This window comes from Hippoglossus hippoglossus, chromosome 17, assembly GCF_009819705.1.
Source record: "Hippoglossus hippoglossus isolate fHipHip1 chromosome 17, fHipHip1.pri, whole genome shotgun sequence".
In the NCBI taxonomy this organism is placed as follows: domain Eukaryota; kingdom Metazoa; phylum Chordata; class Actinopteri; order Pleuronectiformes; family Pleuronectidae; genus Hippoglossus; species Hippoglossus hippoglossus.
Genome location: NC_047167.1, coordinates 3,369,494 through 3,386,860, shown reverse-complemented (window position 1 = coordinate 3,386,860; position 17,367 = coordinate 3,369,494). Strand labels below are relative to the sequence as shown.

Below are 17,367 nucleotides of genomic sequence, written 5' to 3'. Positions count from 1 at the left end.
TATTATTTATTACAGTATATTGGAATTCTGATCCTCCAGAGCCCTCTGGAGGAGCAGGTAGCCTTGAATAGGATTCACTGTCCAGTTGAGAGATTATGTGTGGGATTATGTTAGTCCTGAGTATAAGTACTGGTTTGTCTTTGACCTTGAGGCCCAGGGTCGTGGAACGTCTGAACCACTATTTTAAGAACAAGAGATTTGTTTTTATGTCTAACGGGTTTAGCCACAACCTCACCTCGAATTTCTAGTTTTTAGGCCCAGTGACGCCACAAGTAATGTGTCCTTGGGTTTTCCCATCTAGGATAACTCTGCATCATAATTTAGCTCAAACCTTTTTCTCAGTCTTATTCCACTTGTATCCCTAAGGAAATTTAAGATATGCAATTAACTGTATATATTTACATATATGTATGCAGATTTTAATATGTCACTACAAATTTTAGTATTTTTTATTCAAAAGCTATAACTTCTTTGTTGATACTGACTGGTCAACATCATACCTGCTTATCCTTTGAGGGTCAATGGGAAGCTAGAGCCAATCCCAGCTATATCATATATTACAATATTTCCTTTATCATGTCCGATGAAAGCATTAATTCTCAAAAAAAGAAGAAGGAAGCTCAGAATGATGTGCAACAGCTTGAAGATATTTTATTAGGCACTGCAGGTTGTGAATAGTGATAGTTGAGGGGATCTACGATACACAGCAGGACAAAGTGTCTCTGAAGGCTCCAAAGGTTCACTCCTCATCAAAGCCTTTCTGCTGCAGCCATTAGAGTTGGAAAGGGAGAGAGAAGAAAGAGAAACAGCTGTTAGGTCATTGGATTAGTGCTGCTTTAGTACCACAAAGCTATATATCCAGTGGGCTGATAACTGAATGGTAGTGTAGCTTACAAGCATACATGTAGCCAACAGAGGGCAGCATGTGTCAGGGTCAGATGCTGTGCACCTACTACAGAATGCATGCTTCAAACCTTTGAGCCCACGTCACGGCTCTTGGCGCGCAGCTTGTTGACCTGGGACTCAGCGATGTCAGCTCGCTCTTCCACCTCATCCAGGTCATGCTGCAGCTTGCGGAACTTGCCAAGGTGAACATTCGCCTGTTCCTCCTGTATAAGTCAAATTAAACAAATTACATTAGTTGAACTAATTGTAGAGTGGCATGAGGGAGAAGGCACCACGTATTTCCACACTTACAGCCTCCTCAGCAGATCTCTTGTAAGCTTTGACTTTCAGCTGCAGCTTGTCCACTAGATCCTGGAGTCGGGCAATATTCTTGCGGTCCTCCTCAGTCTATCGAAACAGGTTACAAACTTAATTTCCTCTAATAGATATTTCAACCACACACGCATATAAAGGATGATGATGGTTTAAAAAAAAATTTAAACCACTCAAGTAAATAAGTTCAAACTTTTGAACCCCACTGTACATGGTACCAACCTGATAGGTAAGTTCCTTGATGCGGCGCTCATATTTACGGATACCCTTCACAGCTTCACTGCTTTTTTTCTGCTCCATTTCCACCTCGTTTTCCAGCTCCTTTATCTGTCCAGGGACGAGAATTTTCAAGTGATTTTCCAAGTAACTTCTTCATCATAATTGCCTACCAAACCTTACAAATGTAACAGAAAGGCTCACCCTGGCCTCGAGCTTCTGCATTTGCTTCTTGCCTCCCTTCATGGCGATCTGTTCAGCTTCATCCAGACGGTGCTGCAGGTCTTTGATGGTTTGCTCCATGTTCTTCTTCATACGCTCCAGGTGAGAGCTGGTGTCCTGCTCTTTCTTCAGCTCCTCTGCCATCATGGCTGCATCAGTAATGGCCTTCTTGGCCTTTTCCTCTGCATTTCTGGACTCCTGCACTGCTTCCTCCACTTCAGTTTGAAGCTGGGAAGTATCGGCCTCCAGCTTCTTCTTCTGGTTAATCAGGCTGGTATTCTTTTTTTATAAAGTTAGGTCAAATATGTTATACAGTGCAATACAAGGCAACATTTAAAAAGTACAAGTGTAGTATCTGTCTTACCTGTGAGTGCAGTAGCTGCACCCTCTCACTAACATCCATCAGCTCTTGCTCAGCAAGTTTGCGACCTCTTTCAGTTTGCTCCAGAGCAGCTCTCAGCTCTTCCACTTCAGCCTGAAGCAGGTTATTGCGTCTCTCAACCATGGCCATGTTTTCTTTCATATCTTCATTTAATCTCAGAGAGTCATCAAGCTGGAGCTGAGCATCCTGGAAAGTTTTCAAAGCTTCCAGTTACAAAATTACTAGATGAGGACGGCAACAAAAATAAAATGCTAAGCCTCCTTTTTTACCTTCAAATGTGCATGAACAGATTTGAGTTGCTTCTGGGCCTCAGCTGCCTGCCTGTTGGCCTGGCTGAGCTGGATCTCCATCTCATTGAGGTCTCCCTCCATCTTCTTCTTCAGACGCATGGCCTCATTCCTGCTGCGACACTCAGCTTCAAGAGAGCTCTGCAGGGTGTCAATGGTCCTCTGCAGGTTCCTCTTGCTCTGTTCCATCTCCTCATCTTTCTCAGCTAGTTTGCGCTCCATGTCAGCCTTGATCTGGTTGAACTCAAGCTGGGCTCTCAGAATCTTGCCCTCCTCATGCTCAAGGGAACTCTAAGATAGACATCAGGAGTTTGGCAAACCATATATATTTAGAATTAATTTTGCAACTGTGCATGTGCTATACACTTGCAGAGCACTTTGTCAGGAACACCGGATTTTTCCTGCAATCATTCGATCAGCCAATCACGTGGCAGCATAAAATCATGCAGATACAGTTCTGACGGATCTGGATTCCCGTCCAGGCTGCAGATTGTGGGGTCAGAATTCTGCATCAACATTATGAATCCTTGGACCCAACCTGCCTTGTGTCAGCAGTCCAGGCTGCTGGTCGTGAAGTATGTTGGGAGGAGTGCTATCTTGAAACCCTTGGGCCTTAATACTAATCAATCATGCTTTGAATGTCACGGCGTATATCTGGGTATTGCTGTTGACTATGTTCACATAAGTTTACCTTCTAATGGCTACCTTCTTCCTGCCAGATAATGCTAAATGTCACAAAGTAACAGTCTTAAACTGTTTTCATGAACATGAGGTAAAGAACGGAAACTGTTTGGAAGAAAAAGGAGAAGCTATCCAGTATTCTAATGGTGTTCCTAATAAAGTGCTCAGTGAGAGACCATATGTTGGTAAGAAACTCTCTGTGGATTTGAGGTTCTAGTCCTACCTCCGCTTCCTCGAGGGCAGAGTGAATCTCACTCTTTTCCTGCTCCAGCTGCTTACGAATCTTCTCCAACTCATGAACAGTTTTTGCTCCCTCACCAAGTTGCGCAGTGAGGTCAGAAATTTCCTCTGTGTATGGAAATCGTCATGTTTTGTTGGTATTTTTTTTACATTTGCAAATTGTATGGATTGCCTGGTAAAACACGATGACTGATACATTACCCTGCAGGTTTTTGTTCTCTCTCTTCAGGGTCTCCAGATGATCAAGAGTCTCCTCATATGAGTTTTTCAGTTTAAAGAGCTCAGTGCTCAGAGACCTGGCTTCTTTCTGAGAGCTCTCCAGCTCACACTGAGACTCCTCATACTTCTGCTTCCATTCAGACAAGACCTAGGCATTGAGATACAAGTTGTACAATTTTAAGTTTAAATCCCCAAACTGAGGTAGATTTGAGCAAATAAGTACATTTTCATGTACTCTGAAAGTTTGTACATTAAAGAGCTGTATTTATAGGCATTGTATCCATAGATTCTAAAGAGATATACAGCATTAGACATTCCAATTTTTTGGGGGATGATAAAAAATACTGATACCTTGTCAAAGTTTCTTTGCTTCTTGTCCAGAGCAGCAGCAGCAGCATTAGACCTCTCCACATCCACCATGAGATCTTCAATCTCATTCTGCAGCCTGTGCTTGGTCTTGTCCAGAGAGGAACATTTAGCATTCACTGCTTCAACAGCCTCCTCAGCATCCTGCAGACGCTGAGCCAGCTTTTTTCTGGAGAACAACATAATTCATTCAGGGTTAGTTGGTTTTAAACTTTGCTGAATTGTTGGAAGTAGAAATATGGTTGACTCACTTGGCCTCCTCCAGCTCCTCGGTCTTCTGGATGGCATCAGTTTCGTACTTAGTTCTCCACTGAGCCACCTCAGAGTTGGCCTTGGACATGCCGCGCTGCAGTTCAGCCTTGGCCTCCTGCTCCTCCTCATACTGCTCCCTGAGCAGGTCACAGTCGTGACGAGAGGACTGCACTGCATGGGCTAATGCATTCTTGGCCTGGATTAATTGAGATAATGTGGGTATTCCCTCTGAACTATGAAACTATTTTATGAGTCTTAAAAACTAATTGACACATATTGTTTAATAGTAAATCCCCATACCTTTATTTCCTCCTCTAGTAGTCTTTTCAAATCTTCAAATTGTTGACTATAGGAATTCTTTCCTCGAGTCAGCTGAGAAATAAGAGATTCCTTCTCCTCCATCTGTCTTGATAGCTCATCTAGAAAGGCAAACAATCCAGTGTAGCATTTAAAAATAAAGTGAAACATGAAAAGAGCATAATACTAACCATTCTCTGCTTGAAGCTTCGCTCTGTGGGTGGTGAAGTCATTGAGGGATCTCTGGTATTCATCACACTTGTTTCTGTATTCATTCATTTGATCCTCCATGGTTCTGCTGGTCTTCTCCAAGATAATCTTCAAAATAAATAATTCACAGGCAATGTTTACAACTATTCAGCTTTAGTCAAACAAAAGATGACAAAAATGTCTGCTTTTCAAGATATTTACTATTATTATTTTGCACTTACAAATTTAGCACAGAGATGCAAAAGGTGATTATGCATATATTAACCCATTTTAGTTTTTTGCAAAGTGGACTAGTAACTGAACACAGGCAATGTCCTCACCGATGTAACCCCCTAGCTTCCCTACGGAGAGTAACAACTTTAAATTCAAATTGAATGAAGACAGTTTATTGATACGTCTCACCCTGAAGTTTGTCAGGTGGCTGCACCATTGTGGAAATTTGACTTGTGCACCTTCAAGAACATGTACAGTACCTTAGACTTAACTACGTGTTCCATACTGGACACCACGTCATCCAGCTCCAGTCTGAGCTCACTCTTCTCCTTCTCCAGTTTCTGCTTGACTCTCTGCAGGTTGTCTATCTGCTCTCCCAGGTCAGCAACACTGTCAGCTTGTTTCTTCCTGAGTGTGGCAGCGGTGGCTTCATGATGCAGAGTGGCCTCTTCAAGGTCTCTGCGCAGTTTCAGGAACTCAGCCTCCCTCTTCTTGTTCATCTCAATCTGGACAGATGTTGCTCCACCGGCCTCCTCCAGCCTCTCACTGATCTCCTCCAGCTCTCTGGCCAAGTCTGCTCTCTGCTTCTCCACCTTGGCTCGGGCACTTCGCTCTGCCTCAAGCTCTTCCTCCAACTCTTCAACACGAGCCTTATGTCACAACAACATGTTTAAGTGTAGCAACATTGTGAAAAATTGTTCACAATTAATTGACATCCTTACGCTTTTTACCTGCAGCTCTTTGATCTTCTTCTGCAGTTGAATGATCATGGCCTGGTCATCTTCAAATTTGCCATTCAGCTGACTGATTTCAAAGTCTTTCCTGTAAAATTTTGTTCAGTTAGTGTTTGTTTCATAAAATAAGTGAGAATGAATAAACAGGGTAAAAAATCTTTTTTTACTTTTTCAGTCGCTCCTCCAACTGCTGCTTGTCATTTTCTAGATCCATAACAGTCTCCTGAGTGAGCTTCAAGTCTCCCTCCAGCTTTCTCTTGGCTCTCTCAAGGTCCATACGAACTTTCTTCTCTTGTTCAAGAGACCCTTCAAGCTTAATTTGACATCATTACAACATTTGTGAGTTTAATTGTCAATACTTACTTTATCATCTACATGGTATAAGATATTGTTTCTTACATCATCCACTTGCTGCTCCAGCTTGGCCTTGGCCTTGGTCAGAGTGTTGACTTTGTCCTCTTCACTCTGCAGGTCATCCAGTGTTTGCTGATGAGCCTCCTGTAAGGCTTTCTTTTCCTTGGTCAGCTTGGCAATGATCTCATCCAGAGCTGCCATCTCCTCGACCAGGTTCTTCACCTATAACCAGGAGACATTTTCATCAAGGACTTCATCACAGATCATATTTTAGACACAGAGTCATTTTATTGTTATTAGTGTTTGTGGTACCTTGTTCTCAGTGGCATGCTTCTCTTTCTCCACTTTGGCCAGAGTTAACTCTAAGTCATCAATGTCTTTCTTTAACTCAGAGCACTCGTCCTCCAGCTTCCTCTTTTTGGCCGTCAGTTCAGCGTTCATCTCCTCCTCGTCCTCCAGCCTCTCTGTCAGCTCTTTAGCTTTTGCTTCCATCTGGATTTTGTTTTTGATCAGCCCCTCACATCTTTCTTCAGCATCGCACAGATTATCTTGCTCCTGAAATGAAAGTGTTAAGCTGACAAGTTATAAACAAATGATGAGTTGCAAGACAGATGATCGATGCTACTGTGCAGTTAAATTGTAACATTAAATCATCAGAAATCCTGTGATTAGACTTACAGACTGGACTTGTAGGTGCAGGTCATTCTTCTCTTGGAGAAGGGAAACCATTTTCTCCTCCAGTTCCTTCCTACGAGCTTCAGACTTTGCATAAGCCTCTTTCAGCTTCAGGAATTCTTCCTTCATGTTGGCCATCTCCTTTTCTGACTCAGCAGATCTCAACAGAGGTTTAATTTTGAAGAACAGCTTCATCCAGGGCCAATTCTTGACCCCCATGAAGGATCGGACATTCCACTGGATCACCAATAGAGCATCCCTGGAAGTTTTTTTCCCCAATAAAATAGAAGCTTTAATTAAATAAATATATCACAAACCAATAATTGTTGAATGAACCAATAAAATCTTGATACCTGCGTTCCACTATTTTCTGAAACTCAATACGAGACAAAAGCCCTCGGGATCTGGCTTGAATACCGGTGATGATTTTGGAGAGCCGCTCATCTCTCATTTCTTCAAGCACACCCAGTAATCCAGCCTTAAAGAACACCTAAAGATAGCAATAGTTAATGGAATTTTTGTAATCCTCTCCATCTACTAGACTCATTTGTAACTTTTGATCATTTTTCGAAAATCCTCAGATGATACCTTGGTGTGTCCAAACTTGTATTGATTGTGATCTATATCCAAAGACCCAAGGAGTTTCTCAGCTCCCTTCCTGCTGTCAATGAACTGCCCCTCAGGGATGGCAGCAGGGTTCAGGATACGGTATCTGGAAAATTTTAGAATCTATTTTATCTTTATGGTTTTATTTTTTTTTTAATCATGCCGTATGTGACTTAAATGAGGTAATACCTCTGTTTGAAATCTCCGTAGAGGATCCTGTTGGGGAAACCCTTTCTGCAGATCCTGATTCCTTCCAGCACACCGTTACAGCGCAGCTGGTGCATCACCAGGGGGTTCTCCATGGCCCCAGGAGTCTTGGTCTCATTGGGGATGATGCAGCGTACAAAGTGGGGGTGAGTCGACCTCAAGTTGGTCATCAACTTGTTCAGGTTCTCCTGTAATATAGTGAAGCAAACATTTACATATACTTGTTCACTCATATACAAAATACCATATCAATAGCATGTCATACAGTACCCTATGAAGAGCGGACACAGTCTGAAATGATGATCCCTTCTTTTTCTTCTCTTTTTTAACTTCAGTACCTTCACCGAGAGCTGTACAGAAAAAATGTGAGTTTAAATCTATTGTAAAAAACTGTTGTAGCATCAATAGATGAAACTTACACCATGGTACCTGAATCAACTCCTGCATAATTTGCAAAAAGGACAGGGAGCAGCTTGAGATTGGACTTCTGGTACAATCCAACAACAGTCTCGTTCAGAGGATCTTTGTTCTTCACCAGCCAGTTGTATATATTATAATCAACAGTTCCAGCGTAGTGCATCAGGGCAAAATGAGCCTCTGGTTTCCCTTTGACAATTCTGGGCTTCTGGAAGTTGGCAGATTTCCCCAGATGGTTGTCATAGAGCTTAGCTTTGAAGGTGGCATCAGAAGCTTTAGGGAACATGCACTCCTCTTCAAGGATGGACATGATACCCATGGGCTGAGGAGACAAAATATAAGTGGAATGAAAAAAACAGACCATATTTTTCTTCATTTTTAATTATGTCTCTGTCTCACCTTCTCAATGAGGTCAATACAGGCCTGCAAATCCATACCAAAATCAATGAAAGTCCATTCAATGCCCTCTTTCTTGTACTCTTCCTGCTCCAGCACAAACATGTGGTGGTTGAAAAACTGTTGCAGTTTTTCATTGGTGAAGTTGATGCACATCTGCTCAAACGTGTTGTACTGGAAAGGGAACAAATATTTTCTTATCATTCCATTCATAGAAAAAAGAGGCCTAGGTTTATTGTAGATTACTCACATCAAAGATCTCAAATCCAGCAATGTCCAGCACTCCAATGAAGTACTGGCGAGGCTGCCTTGTCTCCAGTGACTGGTTGATTCTAATTACCATCCACAGGAACATCTTTTCATAAATAGCCTTAGATAAAGCTCCAACAGCATAGGTGACCTGTAGAACAGGGAATATATTTAATCACATCAATACAAAATAAAAAACAGCTTTTGTGCCTTTATTGTACATTGAACATTTTCCTTATGGATAACAAGGTTTGAAGCCGGCTTTTGTGATTTCTTACCTGGGCGACATTTTGTCCCTTGGTGACCCACTCATTTCCTACTTTGACTCTGGGGTGGCAGAGACCTTTGATGAGGTCGGCACAGTTCAGACCCATCAGATAAGCTGATTTGTCAGCATCTGAGGAAGGACAGGGAATATTGTGAAAATCTGGGAGTTGGTTCCGAGCCAACCTGACAGACAGAGCCCTTCTTACCCTCAGTGCCATCAGCCTCAGCCTGCTCCTCTCGCTGCCTCATCTTGAACTTCATGTTGCCATAATGCATGATGGCACCAATCAGTTTGTAAACAGAGTTCTTTTCCTCTTGAGTAAAGCCCAACACATCAAACGCACTCTGTGGAGGAGCACACAATCATTTCTTAAATCATTGCAGATAAAGTCATTTCTGTCGTGACATAAAGACAAACACATTTGGTCATTGTGATTATATCAGGGTTGAATTAAAATAAGTGAGCCTGACATCTGTTCCCATCAGTTCATCCGCATCATCAATGGAGGCCACTTGGGTTTCTCCCTGAGAGATGGAGGCATAGTCGTAGGGATTATTTGTGATCAGCAGCATCTCTGGATGACATAAAAGAGAGGGTGAGCAAAGGTCAGACAAATGGAAACACAGCTAGAATATAAAGGCAATGGCAGCCATGGGTATTATTTTACTTTGTTCCCCATATGAGCATCGCTCTGTACTAACCCAAGAGTTCAGGCTTCTTGTTGGAGAGAATCTGGTAGAAAATGTGATAATCTCTCTCAGCCTTGAGCTGGAAGGTCACACGAGACTTCTCCAGAAGGTCTGACAATTGACAAATATAAGAGAGAAGATGCTTTGAGTTAAATCGACTGTATCACAAAACACCAATTATCTTTGTAGAAATAATGGTACTTTGATAAGGATTTTCATTTGTTCTTACAGGTTTCGATATCAGCGGAGGCTAACTTTCCCCTGGCATCAAAATGAATTCTGATGAATTTACCCTGAAAGGATGAAGTGTGTATCAATAAAGATATCTTGATATCTGCTCATGCGGATAATTGTGTTTTTATGGGAACTGAAATAATATTGACGATACAATCACAAAAAGATTAGAAACTCACAAATCTAGAGGAGTTGTCATTCCTGATGGTCTTGGCGTTACCAAAGGCCTCCAGAGCTGGATTAGCCTGGATGATTTGATCCTCCAGGGTACCCTGACACAGAGAAACATTGTGTATGTTCAATCTGTAATTTCTTACACATAGAGACTATGGCTGCCTCTAATGACATCAAGTGATATTTGTCTGGTTTGTGTAAGTTTAAAGAGCCTCTGAAACTACAAATGATATTAAACACAATTTTAGTGGTAAAAACAGTAGACGATGTTCATTGCCACAGCATCGAGAAATTATCTTAGCAGTTGCCACTTAATGTTGGGAATTTTTATTGTGTACTTCTGATGTGTGTTCTTTAAGTCAATTTAAGGCTCAAACAAACCACACAACCATCAGAGGTAATTATTCACCTTGTCTTTGGAAATTTCCTTCTTCACGCCTCCAGCTGCAATGCTTGCAAAATATTGGATGACTCTCTTTGTGTTGACAGTCTTTCCTGCACCAGATTCTCCACTGCAAATACAAAGTGAATGACCAATGCAGGGTCACAATGTAGAATTATTATTATTATGTAGAGTTATTCCAGAGGATATAGTGTGACAGATGCTTTTTAAGTGTATGATATTACTTACGTAATCAGAATTGACTGGTTTTCACGATCTACAAACACAAGAGTACAACTTTGTCAGTGTCAAGTTTGATTATGTTTATATGTAATGAATGTTACTCAAAACAGCACAAAACATAGTCTTAGCAGTCTGTACCTGCCAGCATGTACTGGTAGGCATTGTCAGAAATGGAGAAGATATGAGGAGGAGCTTCAGCCCTCTTCTTTCCTCTGTAGGCAGCAACCACTTGTTGGTTGTAGACTGGCAGTGCCTTGTAGGGGTTGACAGTCACACAGAACAGCCCAGAGTAGGTCTGACAAAAACAATTTGACATCATCACCATTTTGGCATCAGTTCTTTGCCCTTTTTGGGCTAAATCTTTTGTAATGCTTTGATTCTCCTCCACTCTCCAACCCCTAAAATAAGTTCTACTTTATTTCCTGTCCATTCTTTTTATTCATATATTAAGTGAAACAATATTCATCTAAAAACATTGTAAAATAAATATTTTATCTCTATGCACATTTTTTAGTAGTTTTGTAGTTTAGTAGTTTTCGGCACCATGCTTAGAGTAGCACACAGAATAGTCTAATGTTTACTCACATAGATCATCCATGCTGCATAACGCTCTTTGAGGTTAAACAGCACAGCTGGTTCATGGAGGAAGGTCAGCATGGCCATGTCCTCGAGCTTGTCAAACTTTGGAGGATTCTGTTGCATAATGTCAGTGTCCTTGACAATCACAGTCTAAGGAGATGATGCAGTTTTCTGATTAACATGTGACTGTCAAACAATTTTCAAATAGAAATGTCATTCTAATGAGTGAGAAAGCAAACATTCAGGCAACATTATTACTGTCAGCATTGCGAGTGTAGCATTACAAATCATGCCATACATTGCTTTTGCCAGATGGCAGCGATACCTCACTTCATCACTCAGCTGCTCAGTGTAGAGACAAGAGACACTTTAATTGCAGCTTCACTCAGGGTCTCACTTGAAATCCTATTCACACTCACTCTGTGATCGACAGTTTGAATCACACAGATTTACACCAAGATTCACACTTGCTCCCAGACAAGGACTCGAACATGGATTCATACTCAAACTCCGATCTTGTGTTTCTTGTACTGCTTTGACACTGGTCACTGCATTGACCCTCTTAATCCAAAGTTTAACGGGTTGAATTGTCAGGCACAATGAGTCTGTAGATTTGAGTGTGCTTACCATTTGGTATGCCAGGCAGAATTTACTTATTTAACTTCGCCTGTCTTGTACTTCTGCATATTCCATGATTATTGGATTTACACTGCACTTACACTGTTGACATGTTAAGGTTAGACTTTTATAGTAATTTAATGGTTTCAACTATGATAAAGAAAATGATGTGTTGTCAATATTAAAAACTAAATGTTAATATATAACCACTGACCTTCCCCCTCTGTGTATCCACAGTGACCTTGTTTCCATCTCGGCTGGTGATGGTTGCCTTCACAAACTCTTCAACTTGATCTGGGACAAAGCATTCCTTCTTTATGTCGAAGACACGCATGGAGGCCTCCATACGCTCCCTATCCGACTTCCTCAGGTACGGGGCTGCAGCCCCAAACACAGACATCTCTGCATCCCCCATGGCTGCACTAAAGTACATACAGTCAGCAGAGAAGATTAGGAATTCCCCCTGTCTCTATCGGACACCATCACATCTGTAATATGATAATGTCCAACTACTGGTTTAAAGGATCTATTTATGTTCTCTTTTCTCCAAATTTTCAAGTTAATGAATCTTTAAAGATCCAAAAGATCTTATGTGCATAAATTGAACTACCCAACAGTCTTTATCTCTCAAATATAAAATACAGAGGAGACATTAGGAAAATAATTTACCTATGCGTTCAACTCAGAGGAGAGGTGAGCTCAGGCTTCAGAGACTCTACCAGTGTTCCACCTGCATTGTGGCACAGAGAAATATAAGTACGACATTCTGAGGTTATTGAAAAATGTCTGAATTAGCTGATGCACATCAACATGAGTAGAAATAACAGATATTAATTTAAAATAATTTGTCCAACTTAGGGCACATTTTTAAGTATAACTAACAAAGGCATATTTTGTTAAGCATCTATGTCAATTCTGCATTACCCATCACCTCTATTCCTTTGAATTAGATCAGTTTGAAAATACTTTACCTTTAGTTCAGGCAATAGAGAGACAAATTGTGAAAAACAGCATCTGTGAATAAAAATACAACTATTTATTCAGACTTACAGAGGCCAGGTGAAGAAGACGAAGCAGCTACTGACCTGCAGGGCAGCAGATATCAAATATATAACCCCAGATTACCCTGCCTTACAAGGCCAAGGGTGCCACCCTGACCTGATAACACACACACACACACGCAAACACACACATCAACAGGTACACGACTACCACACATACCATCATGCCCTCATACACACACACCAAACACACACACACGCGCACACACACACACACACACACACACACACACACACACACACACACACACACACACACACACACACACAACACATCACCATCACTTTCATCTCTTGTGACAGGGCTCTCATGATGTCTGGCTGCCCTCTCTGCTTGTTTGTTTCCAAATAATGTGACTTTTTGGGAGCAGAGCCAGGAAATATTCTCCAGCATAACTCGCCTGTGACTCACCCAAGCATAGACGCTCTATCTCTAATTCGACTAAACTTTTTTTTTTTTATCATCTCATGTGATAAATTCTTTTAAGTGATGACTGGTCGTGGACAGAAACCAGATTCCAGTTATAACCAGTGAGGAGGAGTAAAGACGAGCATGTCATAACAAGACAGGTATTTTGTATTTAATTTGTACAGAGGTCAAAAATAAAATTAGTTAATAACTTCTCATTCATTTTAAATGTAGACATTAATCTGGTGACTGCCTACTGGTATGTGTGCAACTGTTGTCAGGGTAAGGAAAGTATTTTTGCAATGAAAAAATAATCTCATAAAGTTCATTTAAATTTTTTTCAGTAAAGCCTATTTGCTAACTGATGTTTTTGTTGTTTTATATTGCCGCTTGTTTTTATGATTGTCTGACCTCATGTTGTCGCTTGTTTATTGGTGAACTGAAGATCATTTTCAGCTAAAGTGAACAATTAAGTTCTATTCTATTCTTTGTGAACTCAGCTCAGCTGTGTTGAGCAGAGCAGGTAAATGGTCTATATTGATATAGTGCGTTTCTAGTCTTGATGACCACTCAAAGCCATTGCCATTCAATCAATCGATCAATTAATGCCATTCACCCATTCAAACACACATTCATCTGTGTGCAGCACAGAGGCAATTTGGGTTTCATTATCTTGCCCAAGCACATTTCAACATATGGAATGGGGAGACTGGGAATGAACTGCAGACCTGCTGGTAAGAGGATGACCCCCTCTACCTCCAGACCAACAGCCACTTATTGGAAATAATGGTCATTTGATGATAATGACATAGGTAATTCCTGATAAAAAGATTAATTCAGGTAGGATGCTCTTTCTATGCTTGGTGGCAAACAGCTGCATCCATCCCATGTCACTGGTCTGACTTGCTGCTCTATTTAAAGGCCCTCAGCTGCTTTAGTCATGCTCTTTCTGTAGGTACCAAGAACGGTCTGGATTTCTCAGTAATCTCCCACAGCGGGGGTTATTTGAAATGTCCTTTAGTTATAAAACTATATTCCGAGATACATTACTGCAGTGCTACGGCAAAACAATTTCTTCATGACAATATTTGGATTCATTGGCACCGACTACCCTGTAGCTGTGGCAGATCTTCCGTTCACCAGGTGCTAATTGGTGTCCAGATCACTTCCTTAATAAGAGCAGGGCTAAGTGGTTGGCTGATAACCTGTAAATGAACACTTGTCTCCACCAGGCTTTAGGTGTGTTGTATATACACGGTGGGCTGGTCAAGCTACATGTGTTTGACATCCTGTCAACAATCACTGCTAATAATTCAGTGACAGCTCTGTCATGACCTCGAGCATGAAGCCCTACGGGCCGATGAAATACAGCTGACACACACGTACGGACATACACAGCTACATTCTTGTTAGATATAGTAACACTGAAGTGACCACAACTTCAGAGTTAAATTACCTTATTGACATTGTTGGTGAAAACTGTAGAACTCTACTGTCACTTCAGGCTCACAATTTAAATTCAATGAAGTTTTGTTTTTTTTCTAGTTAAAGCAATAATGACAAAAATAGTCATTATAGCACAAATGGTCTGTATTTATATATAAGTTATATATAGAGCTTTTCTAGTCCTGATGACTACTCAAAGTGCTTTACAGTATAGTTTTACATTGACCCATTCACACACACATCCATAAAGTGTATCTATGTGCAGCACTTTCTCTATCACACATCACTCACACTGTCAGCACAGCCATCAGGGGCAATTTGCGTTTCAGTGTCTTGCTCAAGGACACTTCAGTACACGGAATGAGGGAGACTGTCTCTACCAGTTAGAAAAGAAGCATATGTGTGTTTATATTTGCCAAGTTAGGTTCTATTGTGCAGTAATGATCCAGTTTTCAATGGTTTTCATGTTGGCTCAAGTGAAGAGCACAGGACACACTTAACCCTCACTTTATCTTCATATTTATATCTTTCATGATTGGTATCAATTTGACCAAAGCAAAAAAAAAAGCATAATTAGCCCTATAGATAATTTAAAAATAGTTTAGACATTGATTGCAGACTTTTTGTTATTGATAGGTCAACTGCTGCGCCAGACTCAGAACTGCAGACTCCTTGCTCCCCGTCCTGCAGCACCAGCAGTGCTTTTTGTTTCATTTCTGCGTAGTTTACACTTGTTTTTATTTTGCAGACACATTTTCCTAATGGGCTATTTTATACCCATCACTTTTACTTCTTTTCTCACATGGAGCGAATATTTTTTCTTCAAGCCACAAGTGGAGCTACAGGATCAGGCTAACATGGGAAATCCTCCCATCCAAATGTCTTCTAAATCAAATATATCTAAACTGTAAAAAAAATCATTAATAATCAATAATCATTACTTGATTCTGGCCAATAGTGGATGTAGGGCCTATCACAGAACCATAGCCTTCCTTTTGGTGTTACATTAGTGTGAACTAACTGCATTAATAAGATGTTTTTAGAGTGTAGAACCCAAACAGTTTCAGCCCTCTTAATTCTCATTTCATGTCAGTAACTCATACTCAGCCTCCTGTCATTACGGATCCGGCCACCTCCTCCTGCCCTGCTGTAACCCCAGTGTTATCTCCCCTCACCTAACCTCACCCTCTCCACTCATTCTCCCACCAGTCTGTTGTTTATTCACCAGCCACCTTTTACATTACATTACATTTCATTTAGCTGATGCTTTTATTCAAAGCGACTTACAATAAGTGCATTCAACCATCAGGGTACAAACCCAGAACAGTAAGAATCAAGTGAGTACAATTTGCTTTAAAAAATCCACAGTATGTTCCCTGACTTCCATTACTACCTGCTAGTCAATAAACATGGTGGAGACAAGCCTAATGCCTTTTTTTAAACATGTCATGTGGAGAATATTGGGTCTGCACTTTCTCCGCAGTTTTCCTTTGACACATGCACAACTCAGCAGGAGATTCTCTGGCTCAGATGTGTTCACAATAGCAACATATTCTCCGCAGGATTCAGGTGAGGGATAGTGCAGCAGGCATAGGCATTGTTTTAGGTGCAGCATATGGATTTTTACAGTGCAGGAGTGTGTATTGCCATATTAGTCGATGTGAACACACCTAAGGACAATTCTTGCTTCTGGGTCGAAGCCATGGCATAGCCTACACAGAGCCCTATGCCGTAACCTGACGTGCACCTCATCAAACATTTAAATATGCATCGTGGCGACGCAGACGGCAGAACAGTGATTGGTCCGCTTGTTAACGTCGCATCTCCATTAGATTGCCTTCATTTTTTAATTGAGTTAAAGGAACAAACACGGAAGAGGTCTTTCTTTTCTTGGTCGCAGTTCTTTAAGAAAAAGTCATTGCTCTTCAACATCAGTTCCAACTCCAACAAGATCCGCTTAGTAACACTCGCCATTGTTCTGAAGTAAACAGAGACACTAGAAAATTTGTAAATAAGAGGACCAGGAACTGGAAGACACTCAACACCAGCATAGGAACTCTACCACCACTAGCGTTTTGGTTGTGTCATTGCAGCGCGACTCACACACATCTCTGCACACTATGAATGCTCACAATGGCGTTGGCCCTGTGCAGAGGCTCGCATGAATTGGCCTTTATTCTGTGATGTGAGTTTGTGAGGTGAGACACATCAGGTCCTCTTTAGGGTTGCTGTTCAGTATCTTGCCCAAGAACACTTTAGCACATGGAATGGGGGAAACTGGGATCGATCTTCCAAAATGTCTGGTTGGGGGACTGTTTGGTCTGTTCAAGTCTGTCCATAGTTTAGAATGAGCCACTCACAGTGATGAAAAAGGTCAATCTTGTGCATTGATACAGCTTGAAACACAGCTTGGCTGAGATGCAAGGATAAAAACAGTTTGGTGCCCAACAAGTTGTTATCACCAGAACACATTCTGACAGAGACCATAACAGTGAGCAAGCTAATCGCTAAGAAGCTGAACCTTCATTTCGAAGGAGAATTTGGGAAATAGCCTTGATGCCGCTGCAGAGCTGCTACATCCAGACAAAATAGAATTATACAAAGTTTCTCCAGTTTGTCTCAAACAACCAACAATTCTTATTGCCAATATGTTATAGTAAAAAAAATTAAAAAAATAAAGGGAGAACACAGGACACAAATTTCAATTTTTTTCTCTCTGGATTGATATGAAACAACAGGCACAACAAATATAACCCAATTTGCCATTTTTCTACATTAGATCACTGCTGAGTTTGATATGAAGGAGGAATTACTGTAGCACTG

The 17,367-nt window shown here is 41.0% G+C and overlaps 1 protein-coding gene and 1 long non-coding RNA gene across 2 annotated transcripts; one reads left to right on the top strand and one right to left on the bottom strand.

Moving 5' to 3' along the window:
- Positions 1 to 626: 626 nt before the first annotated feature.
- On the bottom strand, positions 627 to 12,043 carry LOC117778267 (myosin-7-like). Its single transcript, XM_034613726.1, has 37 exons — positions 11,843 to 12,043; positions 11,017 to 11,160; positions 10,570 to 10,726; positions 10,438 to 10,465; positions 10,216 to 10,318; positions 9,812 to 9,904; positions 9,628 to 9,691; positions 9,411 to 9,509; positions 9,180 to 9,283; positions 8,915 to 9,053; positions 8,720 to 8,838; positions 8,443 to 8,592; positions 8,196 to 8,366; positions 7,809 to 8,118; positions 7,650 to 7,729; positions 7,362 to 7,567; positions 7,155 to 7,278; positions 6,920 to 7,056; positions 6,570 to 6,825; positions 6,204 to 6,446; positions 5,937 to 6,113; positions 5,705 to 5,850; positions 5,535 to 5,625; positions 5,064 to 5,453; positions 4,572 to 4,698; positions 4,384 to 4,502; positions 4,083 to 4,279; positions 3,817 to 4,000; positions 3,448 to 3,613; positions 3,230 to 3,354; positions 2,308 to 2,616; positions 2,021 to 2,224; positions 1,639 to 1,935; positions 1,441 to 1,545; positions 1,198 to 1,293; positions 975 to 1,109; positions 627 to 760 (listed from the first exon to the last, which is right to left on the bottom strand). The coding sequence occupies exons 1-37, from the start codon at positions 12,041 to 12,043 to the stop codon at positions 740 to 742; spliced, it is 5,817 nt and encodes a 1,938-aa protein (XP_034469617.1). The 3' UTR covers positions 627 to 739.
- LOC117778273 lies at positions 7,894 to 16,080 on the top strand. The gene is made up of 3 exons (XR_004616766.1): positions 7,894 to 7,905; positions 11,622 to 11,627; positions 16,001 to 16,080. It is a non-coding gene; the product is annotated as an uncharacterized LOC117778273 (long non-coding RNA).
- The last annotated feature ends 1,287 nt before the right edge of the window (positions 16,081 to 17,367 follow it).

Coding starts and splice junctions, on each gene's coding strand:
- LOC117778267 (XM_034613726.1), bottom strand. CDS start 12,043: ATGGGGGATGCAGAGATGTCTGTGTTTGGGGCTGCAGCCCCGTACCTG. Junction 11,161..11,842: donor TGGATACACAGAGGGGGAAG/GTCAGTGGTTAT, acceptor TCATCTCCTTAG/ACTGTGATTGTCAAGGACAC. Junction 1,294..1,440: donor TCAAGGAACTTACCTATCAG/GTTGGTACCATG, acceptor CTGTTTCGATAG/ACTGAGGAGGACCGCAAGAA.